General features: G+C 37.3%; 1 protein-coding gene and 2 long non-coding RNA genes across 4 annotated transcripts; 2 read left to right on the forward strand and 1 right to left on the reverse strand.

Annotated features, from left to right (window-relative positions):
* Positions 1–38: 38 nt before the first annotated feature.
* LOC125489234 (dynein axonemal heavy chain 2-like) lies at positions 39–8,084 on the forward strand. The gene is made up of 7 exons (XM_048624429.1): positions 39–398; positions 4,626–4,804; positions 5,156–5,279; positions 6,101–6,169; positions 6,572–6,713; positions 7,053–7,141; positions 8,078–8,084. Exons 1-7 carry the CDS (start codon positions 241–243, stop codon positions 8,082–8,084), a joined length of 768 nt encoding a protein of 255 aa, XP_048480386.1. The 5' UTR covers positions 39–240.
* A 5,748-nt stretch (positions 8,085–13,832) lies between these two features.
* On the forward strand, positions 13,833–15,033 carry LOC125489261. Its single transcript, XR_007266843.1, has 2 exons — positions 13,833–14,547; positions 14,680–15,033. It is a non-coding gene; the product is annotated as an uncharacterized LOC125489261 (long non-coding RNA).
* Positions 14,733–17,633, reverse strand: LOC125489260. Of its 2 annotated transcripts, XR_007266842.1 has the most exons (3): positions 17,171–17,633; positions 16,470–16,629; positions 14,733–15,701 (listed from the first exon to the last, which is right to left on the reverse strand). It is a non-coding gene; the product is annotated as an uncharacterized LOC125489260 (long non-coding RNA). The 2 variants fall into 2 exon arrangements; XR_007266841.1 differs by having other exon boundaries at positions 16,470–17,633.
* Between the last annotated feature and the right edge of the window lie 328 nt (positions 17,634–17,961).

Below are 17,961 nucleotides of genomic sequence, written 5' to 3' on the forward strand. Positions count from 1 at the left end.
CATCTCAAACACGGCCATTCGACCCCAAACTAGTCAGAGCCTGTAATATGGGTATCGAACAGCTGATATAGGAATCTACACAAATACATAGATAGATACATAATATCAAGACCCTAGTACAAATATCTGTCCCATAGCCGGAAATCGAAGCCGGGACCTTCGCTTAGCAGTCAGGGTCACTAACCACTACAACATTCGGTCGTATAATGAGTTGACTCTGCCAACCACCCCGCAGGTTGCATGAACGTACAGGCGTTTGAGTGGTTCTCCCAGCTCAAGTTCTCGTGGGATCGAGAGCGCGAAGACTGCTACATACGACAGACCAACACCACGTCTGTGTATACTTACGAGTATATCGGCAACTCGGGACGGCTGGTTATTACGCCGTTGACTGATAGGTAACTGTTTTGTGGATGCCTATAGGTAGTAGGTACATAAATACAGTAGAGTCTGCTCCATCCGAAACCACTGCTAAGAAAGCGCGCAGCCTTGTGCAAGGTATCGAACCTTGCGTTTTGCTATAACGTCCTTAAAAGATGGGTTCAACACATAATAACACAAGTATTTGAGGGCGTATTTTAAGCATGGAACTTTGATTTTATTGTTGAATCTAGGCTATGCCTACATAATTCTAGCTACATTTAAAGCCCTCATCAGCCCTAGGTACTCTCATTTTAGCCAAGATTACGGTCCTGAGCTACACTTAGCCCAGTGGCTTTCATCATGGCATCAAGCAGGTGACCTTATCCCTTGCTCTACCACAGAATAATAACTAGTACCAGGCCTGTGTCACTCCGCGCGTGGGCGGCGCAGGCGCCAGCCTGGCGCCTGCCCCATCGAGGGGGCGAATCTAGTCGGCTGCCGCAAGCGGAAGACGATACACGCGCGCGCTATTTGTTCCTATTTCGTACTAGTTTATTTTATTTATTTATAAATGTCGTATTTAGGTATTTATTAAAATTTATGAATAGAAAAATGGACATAAAAAGAAAAAAAACAGCAAAATACTGTGCCGTATTTAATTGCTTAAACACGGATCGTGATCCAATTTTTTTTTTAGATTACCAAAAGATGCTGACAGGTAAAACTTATCTAAGTATTTTATTGATTTCTTCTACGTTCCTTATTTGAAATGAAATTAATCCGAACTACAAACCCTTTTTTTCTCCATGTTGAACACAGTCTATTCCAATTTTGTTTTCGTTAAAGTATTAAATTTACAGACACAACTAGGCCTTCAAAATGTATTTATGAATCGATTATAAAATGTGCGCTGAGTGGGATTAGTGCTTAACGAAACTAACACGTTCTGTATCATAACATAAATTATATGCATAATATAAATAATAACGAAAAAAAACATGTTTTCACAAAATTTAATGTTTTAGGTACTTAGATTCATACATATTTTATGTACTTCAAAATATCTTAACTATGAAATTGTTATTGTTTTTACTGGTTATTTTCAATAGAAAAAAAGTTTGGAATAGCTTTGTATTCTAAATTCAAATTAATTTTGATTTAAAACATGACATTCTTTTTACAAAGTCAGTCCGTTGCTTAGTAAACGTTGTAGTCTGTGGTGCTGAGGCAACCCTAAGGTGGCTTCTTTTTCAATGCGTATAACCACGTATAACTTATTATGCACCGTAGTCCAGTGAAATAAGGCGCATATTCCCTCAAAAATTAATTGGTAGGTAAGTAATTCTTTTAAGTATCGTTTTAAGTCGTATTTATTAGCAATGCAAAAATCTATTTTATAAAATTGCACTTACCACGACCTTATCCTCAGTGCGTAAGGTAGGATTTCCATTGTTCCTGGATCTGCTTGAACACGGCGATGGCATGTGCAATAATATATACAAACTATTGGTTTTATTTATGTATTTGTATAATAAATACTGTCTCCATAGGTAGTCTGTAAATTAAAAATATATTTATATGTTATTTCATTCTTAGGTACACACACACACACTTTCTAGCATATTACACTCACACATAGGCATACTATACTATACTCACTAACTCACATTTTAATTTCACACTAGGTACACAATATGTATGTATTTGTTTAATTAAACTAAGTAGGTAGGTATATAGCAAAGTGGTTTAGTCCTATAAGATATTATCTGTCACACACTCACCATTAATAATGCATCACAGGTTATTGTCAAGTCTTGTTTTGTTTTTTTTAATTATTCTGTTTCTATTTTGTTATATCTATTTGGCACCTGTGCGCGTGCGACGAGCGCAGCTGGGCGGGCCTCTCTGCCCTGGCGGTGCGAAATCCCGTTTTCAGGAGTACACGTGATCACGCTGCGGCGTCGCTCGCGCAATAACTGTTTTTTTGTCAATATTATTTGTATTTGTTTCGTGCGTCATGCTGGGCATCCACTGAAACACCAGTGCTGTGTCCTTCGAGTTCCTCTAAGGCGCAGCAATAGCTGAGTGGATGTGCCTTTTTGACACGCAGCATATTGTCCAATGTTTTGTACTGGTACATATATTTTTTTGTTTGATTTAATTATTACTTAAGTTCTTTATATATAAGTACTTAGCTGTTTTTGAAAGTTACTGTATTTTTGTTTTTTCATTTTTTTTTTGCTGTGTGTCAAATAAATGATTTCTATTTCTATTTCTTTCTATATTTCTAATTAAAAACGTGTGCGGCCGGAACGCGATCTAAATTAGATCTTATTGCTTATGGGATGGAGTCATATTTCTTTGCAAGCCATTGAGAAGATGGACTTCTGTACCTGGTACTAGTTATTATGTGCTAGTACCAGGTACAGAAGTCCATCTTCGCAATGGCTATCAAAGAAATATGACTCCATCCCATAAGCAATAAGATCTAATTTAGATCGCGCTCCAGCCGCACACGTTTTTATTTACTTAGGGTAAACGTACCAGTTTGCCGGCCACTACCCCTTTCCGGCCACTTCACACGTTATTTTTAATAATAGGATAGTATTGAGACATCTTCTTTCTAATTTCGCGCCATTCGACCCGGGTGAACATCACGGTTCATAATCCGACGGCATGACCTCGAAATTTGCGAATTTAGCCCTCAGTCACCATTTCAAAATTTGGTGTGTGGATTCGTGGCAAATTTAGTAGAAAAAATAGCAGGTGGACTGATTTTCAGAGGAAAGTTTTTAAGTGTTCCTACTGTTTTATAAGTGATTGAATTGGTTTGTGTGAATTAAAGTATGTTTAATTTCAATATTCAAGTGCCCAAACTAACAAACTTTTTCATAATTTGTAATATTTTCGGTGGTCGGACAATAGGTTATCGATTTATCCCAAAATCTAGTTTCCGGCCGGGTGGTCGGAAAACCGGTATATTGTAGTCATTAAATTTTGCCTATATTGCGGAAACCTTAAATGCACTAACATAGATTCCATTATATTAGTGAACAGCTATAATTTTGTGAATTGACAACTAGATTCCGGCCGCCAGAATAGCTCATAGTTTCAAAGATATGACCTTAAAAAAATAACGAATGTTTAGCGGCCGATAACCAGTTCAAACAAAACCTATTTCCGGCCGTCGAAAAAGCGGCCGAAAATAGGTAAAAATTACACCTAATTCCGGCCGTCTGAAATAGCGGGCGGCAGAAAATAGGTAAAATTAAACCTGATTCCGGCCATTAGATAATAAAACGGCCGATAATGTTTATCGATGCCAATGCCAAGAGTAGCTATTTGTTTGACTTTAGATTTTAATTTGTTATTTCATAAACCCTGAACTACTGAATAAAACTCGTTTTTCTACTGTGAATTAGGTGGCCGATAACCAGTGCACTCTTGGACGATAACTGGGTAAAATGGCCGATAACCGGTATATTTGCTATTTTTACGAAAAATATTTTTTTGAAAATCATGTATCACTGCTACGTCTATAAACGTTAGGTTTTATGAAACTAGACTATTGAAAGATCGAATGATATTTTTTTGGAAAATCTTGACACACAGAATTATGATAGAAATTAACTCTGAAGTCAACAAGTCGCTTAAGTGGCCGATAACCGGTACTGTTACCCTACCTACCAATTTATTTTTGAGGGAATATGCGCCTTATTTCACTGGACTACAGTGCATACTAAGTTATACGTGGTTATACGCATTGAAAAAGAAGCCACCTTAGGGTTGCCTCAGCACCACAGACTACAACGTTTACTAAGCAACGGACTGACTTTGTAAAAAGAATGTCATGTTTTAAATCAAAATTAATTTGAATTTAGAATACAAAGCTTAGCTTTAAGCAATTAAATACGGCACAGTATTTTTTTGCTGCTTTTTTTCTTTTTATGTCCATTTTTCTATTCATAATTTTTAATAAATACCTAAATACGACATTTATAAACTAGTACGAAATAGGAACAAATAGCGCGCGCGTGTATCGACTGTATCGTCTTCCGCTTGCGGCAGCCGACTAGATTCGCCCCCCCCGAGGCGGCAGGCGCCAGGCCGGCGCCTGCGCCGCCCACGCGCGGATTGACACAGGCCTGGCTCTACCGTCATACAGTCGCCCTTGCTCAATCAAAGTGCAATATACCTCCAAACAACCACCCAGTGGTGGACGGCTATAGGCTGTTGATGATGAACCACCCTTCTACCCACAGATGCTACATAACCCTCACAACAGCCCTGCATCTCTTCCGCGGCGGCAGCCCCCAGGGCCCGGCCGGGACGGGCAAGACTGAGACGGTGAAGGACCTGGGCCGGGCGCTGGCGCGGTGGGTGGTCGTGACTAATTGTAGCGACGGACTGGATTATAAGTCTATGGCTAAGTGCTTCTCAGGTTGGTGGATAATGATTCTTGTGTGAGTATAGTACTGAAACGTGGCTTTATCACAGCTATTGGAACTCCCAGTACTGCTACTTCGAATACTAAATAGGACCTGACAAGGCTGAAAACAGCATGTACAGAGTGGCAATGCTACTGAGAGAGGTCAGATTTCCCAGCCTCATATGTACCTACTAAGCTTCCAATCAAGAGAGCCAGGGGTAGTTTAGATACACAATTTCCACCCCTCCAAGAATAGAATCGGCTGAAAGCTGAAACATTCTTTTAAATAAGTCTTATTTGCCCAGGATAGTGAATTACGGCGTAGAAAGTTGAAACCTCCGATAAGATCGCGTTTGTCCACAGGCATAGCTCAGAGCGGGTGCTGGGGCTGCTTCGACGAGTTCAACCGGATCAACATCGAGGTGCTGTCCGTGGTGGCGCAGCAGATACTGTCCATACTGCAGGCGCACGCCGCCGCACAGAGGAGGTAATACAGGGTGTTCAATACTGCAGTTGAACCGCATCAACATCGAGGTGCTGTCCGTGTTGGCGCAGCAGATACTGTCCATACTGCAGGCGCACGCCGCCGCACAGAGGAGGTAATACAGGGTGTTCAATACTGCAGTTCAACCGCATCAACATCGAGGTGCTGTCCGTGGTGGCGCAGCAGATACTGTCCATACTGCAGGCGCACGCCGCCGCACAGAGGAGGTAATACAGGGTGTTCAATACTGCAGTTGAACCGCATCAACATCGAGGTGCTGTCCGTGGTGGCGCAGCAGATACTGTCCATACTGCAGGCGCACGCCGCCGCACAGAGGAGGTAATACAGGGTGTTCAATACTGCAGTTGAACCGCATCAACATCGAGGTGCTGTCCGTGGTGGCGCAGCAGATACTGTCCATACTGCAGGCGCACGCCGCCGCACAGAGGAGGTAATACAGGGTGTTCAATACTGCAGTTGAACCGCATCAACATCGAGGTGCTGTCCGTGGTGGCGCAGCAGATACTGTCCATACTGCAGGCGCACGCCACCGCACAGAGGAGGTAATACAGGGTGTCGCAATACTGCAGTTGAACCGCATCAACATCTGACTCTTTGTGCGAGCCTGGTTTCTAGTGAAGTAGGATTTTCGAGGATTTTGGCTCTGACTGATTGGGGCAGGTATTGTTCGTATTATGTTAAGTACATAAGAGCACCTACTCAGATATCAAGAGTAAGTATAGGTATACTTAGGAACCTATATTTTAAAAAAACAACATTATTTACATATTTCAATAATAACTTATACCTTTCTTTATATACAGGTTCATGTTTGAAGGTGCAGAGATCAAGTTAAACGGCAATTGTGGCATCTTCATTACAATGAATCCTGGGTAACACATCATAATAAAACCTACCTCATAATCATCATCATCAGCTAATAATGATCCAATTCTGGACAATGGCCTCTCATAAGGAGCGCCACAACACTCGGTCCTCGGCCGTCCTCATCCAGCCACTACCGGCGACCAGCCTATGGTCGTCGGTCCAGCGGGCAGGAGGGCGTCCCACGCTGCGTTGGCCTGTTCATGGTCTCCACTCGAGAACTCGTCTACTCCAACGGTTATCGGTACTTCGGTAAATATGACCAACCCACCGCCACCGCTCAGCTTGCACATTTTGGTATTATGTCGTTAACCTTAGTCCTCTGACGGAACCTACAAAAGAAGTCCTCTACTACAAAACCTATACACCCACCACAGTTTTCTTAACACCCTGTACATCTCCTCTTCCAGCTACGCCGGTCGTACGGAGCTCCCCGACAACCTCAAGTCCATGTTCCGTCCCATCGCCATGTGTGTGCCGGACTCGCTCGTCATAGCGGAGAACACGCTGTTCTCTGATGGGTTTACCGCGTACAAGATTAATGCTAAGAAGGTAGCTTACTGTTTGTTGTACTGTCTGCTGGGTCAACGAAATCTGACCCGTTGGTAGCATTGTCACTTTGTGTGGAGTCATTTTGCTTTGACCCAGAGTGTACCTACAAAATTTTCCTGTGAGCTTGGCTTTAGCTAAAAAATGATCATCCGTGCATGACATAGGGACACTTTCTTGTTTATAATATTAGCAGCGGCAGCTACACAGGTTCGTTATCGACGTCGATAAACCGTTAAAAGCGCGTTCCAGTATTTATGGAAAATCGCGATATCGTGACGTTTATACGTCCATAACGATCCCGTGTAGCGGCATCATGATTAACCCCACGCTTCTCTCCAGGTATTCACCCTATACCAGCTAGCTGCCCAACAGTTGTCCAAACAAGAGCACTACGACTTCGGGCTGCGCTCCATGGTGGCGTTACTTCGGTACGCCGGCGCCAAGCGGAGGGCCTACCCGCATCTACCTGAACAAGAGGTGATAATAATAATATGTGGGGACATCTCACACACGGCCATCCGACCCCAAGCTATAGATTGGCAAGTTGCTTGGCGACCCTCCTTGAGGGGTGAAAGACGCGGAGGGGACGAGGTACCCAAGACGACAGCGGGTAGCGGGAGGGGTAGCGGTGGAGGGGAACGCGTGCACTGCATGTCATTGTTACGGCAGTCTCGGCCGCGCAGCCGAGGCGGCCACATGTCTTATATAATCTGTCATAATTTGAGTGCGACCCACATGAGATCATTGATCCTGAGACCATTAGTCTTAGGATGAGTGTTGAGGCCTTTTTAATATTATCGTTATATTATTATTAGGTATCTATAATTCGTCAACAAAATAACGTTAAAAACAACAAATCGTATAATGTCTCAATATAGCCTTCTTGTAGAACAGCGTACCGGATCAGTCATGCTACGCGGCTAAAGGTTGGTACTGCGCAGTCAGATACGAAAAAGTAAACAACAAAGACGAAGAGTCCATATGACAGTGCGTCAGTTGTCAGTTCTTGTAACTAGGAAAGCAACCAAAATTTATGTGATTTAATGAAAGTAATTAATGAGCAAAACACAGAGAAAAATTACAAAATTGGTGATATCGTGCTTCGCCTACCCCCATACCACCCGGAATTAAATCCTATTGAACTTGTGTGGCGGTACGTGAAAGGCGAGCTCGCAAGAACGTCGATTGACTCTAACTTAGATAAAGAGATAAAAGACTTAGAGTTGCTTTTCTCTAATTATTCGCCTGAAAAGTGGAGAAATTGTTTTCATTCATTTTCATTTATTTAATACCATAAACAACATGTCGCATAAGATGTTAACATTGGTTTATGCATTTAAAGTACAATGTTATTTTACCCTTAGGGTGTAGTACAAATTTTTAAATATAATATCTAGGTACTATACACAATCAATAATTTAATACGAATTAGAATTTTAAAAACAATACAGTAAAATGAGATGTCATAACAACACAATAACACAATAAAATTTATAACAATTTCTATAAATTCATCACACACAACATAATCAATCAATCGTATATTATAATCAATTTCATACAATTATTATCAATGACATCAATTTAATAAACATAACAATAACAATTTCATTTAAAATTCAGTAAAATGAGATGTCATAGAGTAACAACACAATAAAATATAATCAATCAATTGTATACTATAATCAATTTCATATAATTATTATCATTGACATTAATTTAATAAAAATAACAATTTCATTTAAAATTCAGAAATTCATTGTGGTTGTAAGGACAAATTTTTAGTAGATAAATACTTAATTTATTGAAAAAAATGTTTCCATTTAACCTTTTTATATCATCCGGAAGTTTATTAAAAAATTTAATCGCCGCCATTTTTGTGGTTCGGTCGTATGTAAATATTTTCAAAAGAATTTGACAAAAACGATGAAAAAATGGGGGGTGATTTGGCCACAGCATTAAGTTTTCTTGAACAGAGTAGTGACAGGATTCAGTCGGAAATAAAGCCAAGACTAACCGAGCCTAATGATATAATTAAGATTGTAAAAGAAATGGAAACTAAAATGTCTTGTGGTTACGACGAAGTCCCTATTACAATTATAAAAGAAAATCTGGATATATTAGCCGAACCGCTTAGCACATTTTTTAACAACTGCTTACAGCAAAAAATATTCCCAGAACAACTTAAAATTGCGAGAGTTTTACCTACTCACAAAAAAGGATCGCGAACGGATCCAAAAAAATTTAGACCTATCTCTCTTTTACCCACGTTGTCTAAAATCCTGGAAAAAATAGTTAAAAATCAATTGCTAGTACACCTAAACTGTAACAATGTTATCAGTAACAAACAGTTTGGTTATCAAAGGGGTATAGGTACTATAGATGCAATAGACCTGTTAATTGATGATGTAGTAACAAAACTGAACAGTAAAATGAGAGTTGCTGGCATTTTTCTTGATCTCAGCGCCGCATTTGACATGGTTGATCATTCCATACTGCTGAAAAAACTCGATCATTACGGTGTGAGAGGAGATTTCCTACAAATGCTAAGGTCTTATCTCAGTAATAGAAAACAATTTGTAGAAATAGTAAGCGTGGAAAACAATAGTGAACAAATACATAAATCTAGATTACAAAAAATTGAAAGAGGTGTACCGCAAGGATCTATATTGGGGCCAATACTATTCATTATCTTCACCAATGACCTGATTAATTTCATGGCAAAATCCCTACCGGAAACACAATTAGTGTTATTTGCAGACGACACAAATGCAGTAGTACATTCAAATGATATTGTGCTACTAACGGAAAGGGTTAATCGAGCTCTAATGTTGTTTGACCAATGGTTTAAGTGCAATAATTTAAAATTAAATACAAATAAAACTAATGCTATACTATTTAAAACGACATCTATAAATAATGAAACAATTGACATAAATATTGATGGTAATAAAATTGAGCTTGTACAATCTGTGAAATTTCTAGGCATACACATTGACGATCAATTAAATTGGAAAGAAGAACTAAAATCTATAGAAAGCGCACTAAGCTCGGCATGTTTCGCTCTTCGCACTCTTCGTGATGAGATAAATATTAAAAACCTTAAACAAGTTTACTACGCACTCGTTGAGTCAAAACTGCGCTATAGCATTAGATTTTGGGGAAATGGCTATGAATATAATATAAATAAAGCATTTGTCATGCAAAAAAGGGCCATCAGAACGATGGTCCGGATATCCCAACGACAATCATGTCGAGATTATTTCGTAAAACTGGAACTTCTAACAGTACCGTGCCTCTTTATACTAGTTATAACATCTGACTTAGTAAAAAATCTGTACAGACTGGAAACAGAATCTGAGAGAAAGCAAAGGCTTATGACTCGTAGAAAAGATCTCAAGATTGAAATATGTCCACGACTAAATGTTGCCAAATACTCACCTAGATATCAGGCACCCCATATTTATAATAATCTACCATTAGAATTGAAGGAAATTATGTCTTACAAACTTTTTAAGACTAAACTTAAACATTTTTTGATAAAGAAGTGCTATTATTCAATAGATGAGTTTTTTTTAATCAATCATTAATTTTGTGTTATCATTATTAATTATTATAGTTAATTGAGTGTAATTATTGTATTATCTCTTTGTAAATTATTGTGATTAAATTGTAAATTTTTCTTGTTAATTAATATTATGTCCTAATTACATTTGATTGTTATGAACATTAAATTGTATGTTATTATATTTAAGTTTAAATTCAAACACAATGTAATTTGTTTCTGAATAAATATACAATACAATACAATACAATACAATGTCACAGTTCTAGATGTAGGGACATCCAAATTAAATTTATTTTTCTCATTTAATCTACTGCTAATGCCTTCAGGACGTAGTGGGAATTTAGAGGGGTATCGTTTAACTATTTTACACAGCTCTATAATATAAAGAGCTGTAACGGTATGCCTTCTTAACTTCACGAAGGACTCCCTGCAAGAAATCCTGTTTGACCCTAAATTTTCAAGGATTCGGACGCATCTCTTTTGCAGAATAAAAATTCTTTTTATATCCGTACACCCTCCCCACATCGCCAATCCGTAGGTAACCCTTGATTGAAAAAAGGCAAAATATGCTTGGAGTGTAGCTTTTTTCGTGGTTATTTTTGACAGACACCGTAACGCAAAACAAAAGCTGCTGAGCTTATTTTCCAAGACATCTATATGTGTCTTCCAGTTTAGATGATCATCAAAATGTATGCCTAGAAATTTTGCACTTTTAACAGTCTCAATTTTTTTGCCATCTATAGTAATATTCAAATCAAGATCAGGTGTATTATAATTTCTGAAATGTAATATACACGTTTTGCTAATATTTGTATTTAATTTGATGTTTTTTAACCATTTGATAATTATTTTAATAGTATCAGAGATGGTAGCAGAGAGGTCAGGTGTATCTTTTCTATCAAATTTGAAAAAGACCGACACATCATCTGCGAACATAACGATTTTTTGCTTTATGACGCATGGAAGATGGTTTATATAGAGTAAAAATAGAATCGGCCCTAATATACTACCCTGTGGGACTCCCATTTGTATTATGGAAGTGCGTGATTCAATCTTTTCTAGGGTTTTTTTGTCATTTAGGATATGTAAGATTACATTTTGTGGCCTCATTTCCAAATATGACCTAAACCAACTAAGTATGATTCCGCGTATTCCATTTCTTTCTAGAATATTAAGCAAAATTTCGTGATCAACATGGTCAAAAGCCTTAGATAGATCTAATAGTACAGACACGACATTTTCTTTACCATCTAGGGCCTCTGTTACAAAATCTACAATATCAAATATTGCGTCAGCGGTAGAGGAGCCCTTTTGAAACCCAAATTGTTCTTTGGCTAATATTTGATTAAGTGACAGAAAACATCGAAGTCTACTTGCCATAATTCCCTCAAATATCTTTGATAAAGTAATAAGTAAAGATACGGGACGGTAATTATTAACATTGAGTTTGTCATCTTTCTTATGAATTGGCTTTATATCAGCCTTCTTTAACCTAGCCGGAAATATACCTTCGGTGAGCGATAAGTTTACCAGAAACAGTAAAGGTTCAGCAATGGCATCAAAGATATATTTGAGAACCAATGTTGGTATATTGTCATACCCACATGATTTTTTGTTTTTCAACGCCATTACTGTTTTAAATAATTCATCTCTGGTTACTGGTCTGGCAAACATGGTATTTGGGTTAGAGGGCTGATCATTTGTTTTTGTAGAAATATTTGGTGTGCTGATGGCAGCACTCTTATCCCCAGTTCCCGTGTATGTAAAAAAATCATTGAATAAATCTGGAGCTTCATTTTCGGAGGTTACTGCTCTCACTCCATCGGTCAATCCGACATATTTATTTACTTCAACTGGTTTCATACCATTAATATTCCTATTTATTAAATTCCACGTTGACTTGACTATATCATGAGAATTTATTATCTTGTTTTCATTATAGGATCTTTTTGCATGTAAAATTACTCGATTTAAAATAGCACAGTAGGTTCTGTACCGGTTGTGTACTTCTTTGTTCTCAGAAACTTTTGCTCTTATGAACATTTCTCTTTTTGTTGAGCAAGACTTCTTAATTCCCGGTGTAATCCAGCCCCGGTCCTTACTAGAGCTGTTACATTTTATTTTTATTTCAGGACAGTACCTATCAAACGCTTCTGTAATAATGTCATGAAAAATGTTGAAACCAGTATCACAGTCCGATGCTTTGAGTACTTTATCCCAAGAGACATTTAGCAAATCTGTTTTCATATTTTCTAAATTATCTATATTCAGCAGCCTTACTCCCAGCGATTAATAGTTGCTATCCAAAAAAGCCAATTAAAACTCAGTTCAAAAATTTAGGCCGATTCAGTTGGTACCACCACCTCGGTTTTGACTGAGCCGCGGACCAGGGACAACGTAGAAAATATATCAAGAAACGACTAGTGATTATTTTTGAAACGGTAGCCGAAGTAAGCCGATATCAGGCCGATGTTGCGTTCCGTATTTCAATAGAGGTGAAAGAAAGAGATGTCGCTCTATAAAATTGTATAAGATCTTGTGTTTTTTCTCGCTCTGACAAGGAAAAAATTGGTGTGCGTTCGAAGTACTAGCGAAGCTTGAAATAAGAAATCCGGTAATCATCAGTCCATATTATGTTTTTATTTTTTCAATGTTAGTAAAATATTAATTAAAATACTTATTAAACACTAGGTTAAAGTCATCACTCATGCCATTTTTTACTTATTATTCACAAAAACTTAACTTTGTAAACGTTAAAATATGAAATTAGGGGGTTCCGCTCATCTGGCATAATCTTTATTGACCAAAACTCATTTCGCATAACTCGTATGGTCTAAACTTTTTTGGCCGAACCATCACTTTGCCAAGACTTATGTGGCATAAGGCTCGTTTCGTCTAAAACTCTTTAGGCACAATCTTTAAACACCTAAGTTTCGTTTGCTCAAATTTTTGTTCGTCTATACCTATGTATAATCTTGTTTCTCCTAATGTTATCTTAATAAATAATATATTAAGTATGTAGTAAATGTACAAATTGTGGTATTTTTCTCCTACATCACGAAAATCACGATATTGTATGATAAAAAAATCGAAAGTTAAAGACCAATATAATTATTACAAACCCCATGAGATCGAAACCTAAAAATAGGTGCGACGACGAGCAAAGCGAGGAGGAGCGTGTTAGGTGCACATGTTCATCAAAACCAAAGCGGAACGCAGCGAAGCGGAGCGGAGCGTTTTCCAAACAGCGGAAACAATAAAAGGCACCAGTTTGCGCTATGTAGGGAGACGCTCCAAGACGCTCCGTCAAAGTTAAAGCCAAACGAATATTATTATTTTGTATAAACCTATGCCATAGCAGTATTAGGCTATTCAAGATTTGGCCATACCATTATTAGGCTAAACAATGTTATGCGAAATAACTTTTTACTAAACGAGATTTATGCCATACGATTTTCGGCGTAACGAGACTTTGACCAAACGTTACTATGCAATACGAGATTTGGCAAAAAAATCTTATGCCAAAAAAGGTAGAACCGAAATTAGGGGCTTTTGAACGCATTCAAACTAAAAATCAAAATACTCTGTGAACCTGTGAAAACACTCCCTCAGTGTTGCCATTAGCGTACATTTTACACATTTGACGTACTATTTTAGCCTCCCATGTGTAATGTGTATATAATTGGTCCATGTAATGTACCATTTAAACTTAACTTCCAATATCATGATTATCATGTGTAAAATCTTTGTTTATGGACTATTTTACGTATTTTTTTTGGAATCGCAGCAAAAAAATTATTAACCACAATTAGTTACGATTTTGATTTTCTTGTATGATTATTTTCTCAACCAATATGATTATTACATGATTACAATGAGTATAAGTATATCATACATAAAACTGCGGGGTACCTACTCTGAAGGTTTTAGGACATTGTAACACTTTTTAAAATGCTATAATAAATATAGGTACGTTTCTCACGACTAAAATCTATTAAAATATAGTACTTCTGCTGACGAGCAGGTGCGAAAGAGCTGGAAAAGCTAAATTGAGTGATTTTAGTAAAAAAACAGCTCATGTACGGTTTTAACCCTAAATGTACGTTTTCAGCGCTGGATATGTGCGTTTTGAGAACTCCGTTGCGGCAACACTGCACTCCCTCCACTTCATTCATACAACATACAATAACAATGATAAAACAAAATTACAAATGGAATTTCCTTATTTAAATAGATATTTGTGCACTAAATACATAATAATATGACGTAAGTATAGTATTCTGATGGAGTGGTTAAGTTGCAGACTCAGATCGACTCGATTTATAAAATAGACCGATAAAATATTACGATAATTTGTTACAAAGTTATAGATATTAAACTATCAATCATTGTTTACAGAAAGAAGAAGAAGACGTTGCGTGTCACCGTATAGCCTAGGAAATATCTTGTGAAAGTTTTAACTCAAGGCGGAAATTTATTGAAAAAATACTCAACATAACCTACAATTACAGTGAAATACTGAAAATATCTTGTACCGTGATAATATTTCTGAATAATAAGTGCAAACCCATACTCTAAGATCGTGCTTTCAACCACATACTTAATACAATTCCATAATCATATCGAAATCCAAAAGTTCGTAAGTCGTAATTGATCATAGTTTAGGTGTGTACTTATTAGACTCATGCATTGTAAACTCTATAAACGATTACTCGTAATGTATTAATCATATTAAAAGTTGAATGCGGCTGTTTTATTTTTTATTCTTTATGTTTAAAGCAGTTCTAAGAAAAAGCAGTAATAACTAGTAATAAGAGTTGTAACATTATGCATGGACCAAGTGTCTGCTTATGTAAAAACACAATGTTATCATGTAAGTAAACCCTGCTTTAAACATAAAAAATCTGTCTACCTAATCTTCATAAAGCAGATAATGCTAACACCCTGATTACACCACCAAGTAGAGCGGCCCGAGACAGTGTCCTCCGCTGAGCACTGTTAAATTTGTTAAGTACTGTCTTGCCACTCTACTCAGTAGGTGATAACAAGGGTATTACATTGCAACAGGTAAAAGTAAGTATACAGGGCCTCAAGTCTGCTAAGGAATCCATATATTAAAAGTACAACTTACAATGTTACTTATACAATTTCTTCCATGTTGCAATGTTATCATTGCCGGACTCTTAAGAAGGAATACTTCCTATCAAGCCTTTATAAATCAATAGTATCATGAATGACCTCTTAGTCAAGTGCAACATCAACATTTAAATAATGAAATGAAACATGGTTTTTGCTGTATTTGTATTTTGTGTTTATTAAGTATGATATATTAAATCACATCACAATTTATTATTATCAGTGTTCTGAAATATCAAGCATAAGCTTCTCTTCTATTAGCTAAAAAACTGCTTTCTGATTATCTGAAATAAGATAGAAATATAGATTAATAGTAATTCTATAGGTTAGGATATAATAATAATATATTGTACAGTCAGCCAAAGAGATATGTATGCCACCCCAACGCAAGCCCTTAGATATTATGACAATTGATAGGTAATATTTATGTAACATGAAAAATAAGGATAACTAATATTAAGGTAAGTAATACTTAAGTTAGTAAGTATTGATAAAATATTATTATTCCACCCATGAGGATTAAATTTTTGTTGCTGTGGTGGCATAAATATCTATTGCTGACTGTACTATCAAGGTATTGATACAACTTTATTTAGTAGATTTTCTATTCTATTCTATTCTGAGAGGTGGCGAAGCTCCTGTATGTGGCTCTCTTGAGTGGAACCTTTGTACATATCCCCTTAATTTTAGCTCAGCCAGCCTAGCTCTCGAGTAAAATGGAGCAGCAAGCCTGGGTGTTCCAATAGCTGAGATAGGCTTTCTGTTGGTCCAAGAATAGATAGTCTTGTTTCTGTAGTAGGTGGAGATTGAGCCAGCATAGGTATATTTTTTTACCTACAAAAGATACCCACCGCAGCACTACAGTTTAATCCTAAGGTACTTAGAAAACAGATGAATCAAATAATATTTTATAGATATAGAATCTAGATAAGCAAGCCAAGTAAATTATTTTTCATACTGTCAGTGCATCATAAAATTAAAGTGTTTGTGCTAGGGTAGTATTTCATATCTTTTTTGCTACAAATAAATTGAAATCAGCTTAAGTGACTTACTCAGTAGCAGAATGATATGCCAATTTAGTTTCTTATGTAGGTATTAACTTCATAAGATCTTAATACAACTTGTTGTTAAGTAGGTACTTCACATAGGCACTTGAATATTTAGTCTTGGTTATAAATTCTAGTCTGGAGCCAGTTGCAACGCAGTAAAAACCTACAAATACCAAAATTCTGGTTAGTAGATATCATGGGGTTTAGGTTACAGACATTATGATAGTATAGGAAGGTTTATCTTATTATTATTATTATTAGTAGGTATATATTGTTAGCCACTGGACTTAGCTGGAGCGAGACCAGACATAGGTGGTTTAAACATAGATAGGTGGCAGATTTTATGACACCTCTGGGGTGCCATAGGACTACAACAATGGTAAAGGAAGGTTTGTCTTTGTTTTGAAGGATATTTCCTTTAAGGCTTCTTCTTCATGCCTTAAGAACATGAGAGTTAAGGCGGTCATCCACTGGCGAGGCGACGGTATAGATTGTTGGCTTGTCGAATCTCGTTGGTGATCCATTAGCGAACCAAACAGTCTACTCTCATCATTGGCAAAGTCGTGGCGTGCTTTTTGTAACATCGTTGGAGGTTTTTTAGACCGCGGACTTAGAGGTTATTGGAGGTTTTTCTCGCGAATGGATCACCGCCTTTAGTTGAAGAAACTTTTACATGTACCTCTATTATGTTCGTGGATACTCACCTTATTTGTTACGCTCAAATCAGCTAGTTTCATGAAGCTAAAGTCTTCAGTCAAATTGTCCGTCAACTCCTTTAAATATGCTTTAAATATCCAGGGAGACTGGTTTGCTATCCTCACGTATCCTCAGTTACTACTTTCACATCACTTTGTAGGTGTAATTACAGGCTCTTTTTCTTACAAAAATAGGAAAAATTTGCCATTGTAATGGCTTTGCGTTGCAAGAATAGGAACTTTTTTCAAAGAGGCGTTGAGTCGCAACTTTGACATATAATCTACTCTGTGTGATGAGCTCATGATGAGCTCGTGGTGCGAATTTCTAGCTTAGTAACGCTATAATTTTCACTGAACGGTTTGCGTGACGTCATAACACAATGAGCCGCAAAAATGTGCGGTGGGAGTACGAAATCAGCGATCTTGTTGAAATCGATTCAGCCACTCATCGCTGGGAGTAAGGCTGCAGGTCTCTTATGTAGTTGTAATATGCTGTTTTTTGTGTAAACGGAATTTCCAGGTTAGCATATTGAAGAGTATGGTCTGAGATAGCAAGATCAATAACTCTCGCTTCATTTAGCTTATTAGTCGATATTATGTTGTCTATACAAGTGCGACTATGACTAGTTATACGTGTAGGTTTGTGTATGTTTTTTACTAAATGAAATGACTCTAAAAGACACATAAACTGTTTAGTCTCATTGCTATTTACCAAGGTGTCGACATTAAAGTCTCCGCAAGCAATTACGGTACGAGTTTTATTTTTATTTATAAAACTGAATAAACTGTCCATGTTATCG

The sequence above is a fragment of the Plutella xylostella genome, chromosome 12 (genome assembly GCF_932276165.1).
Source record: "Plutella xylostella chromosome 12, ilPluXylo3.1, whole genome shotgun sequence".
Classification (NCBI taxonomy): domain Eukaryota; kingdom Metazoa; phylum Arthropoda; class Insecta; order Lepidoptera; family Plutellidae; genus Plutella; species Plutella xylostella.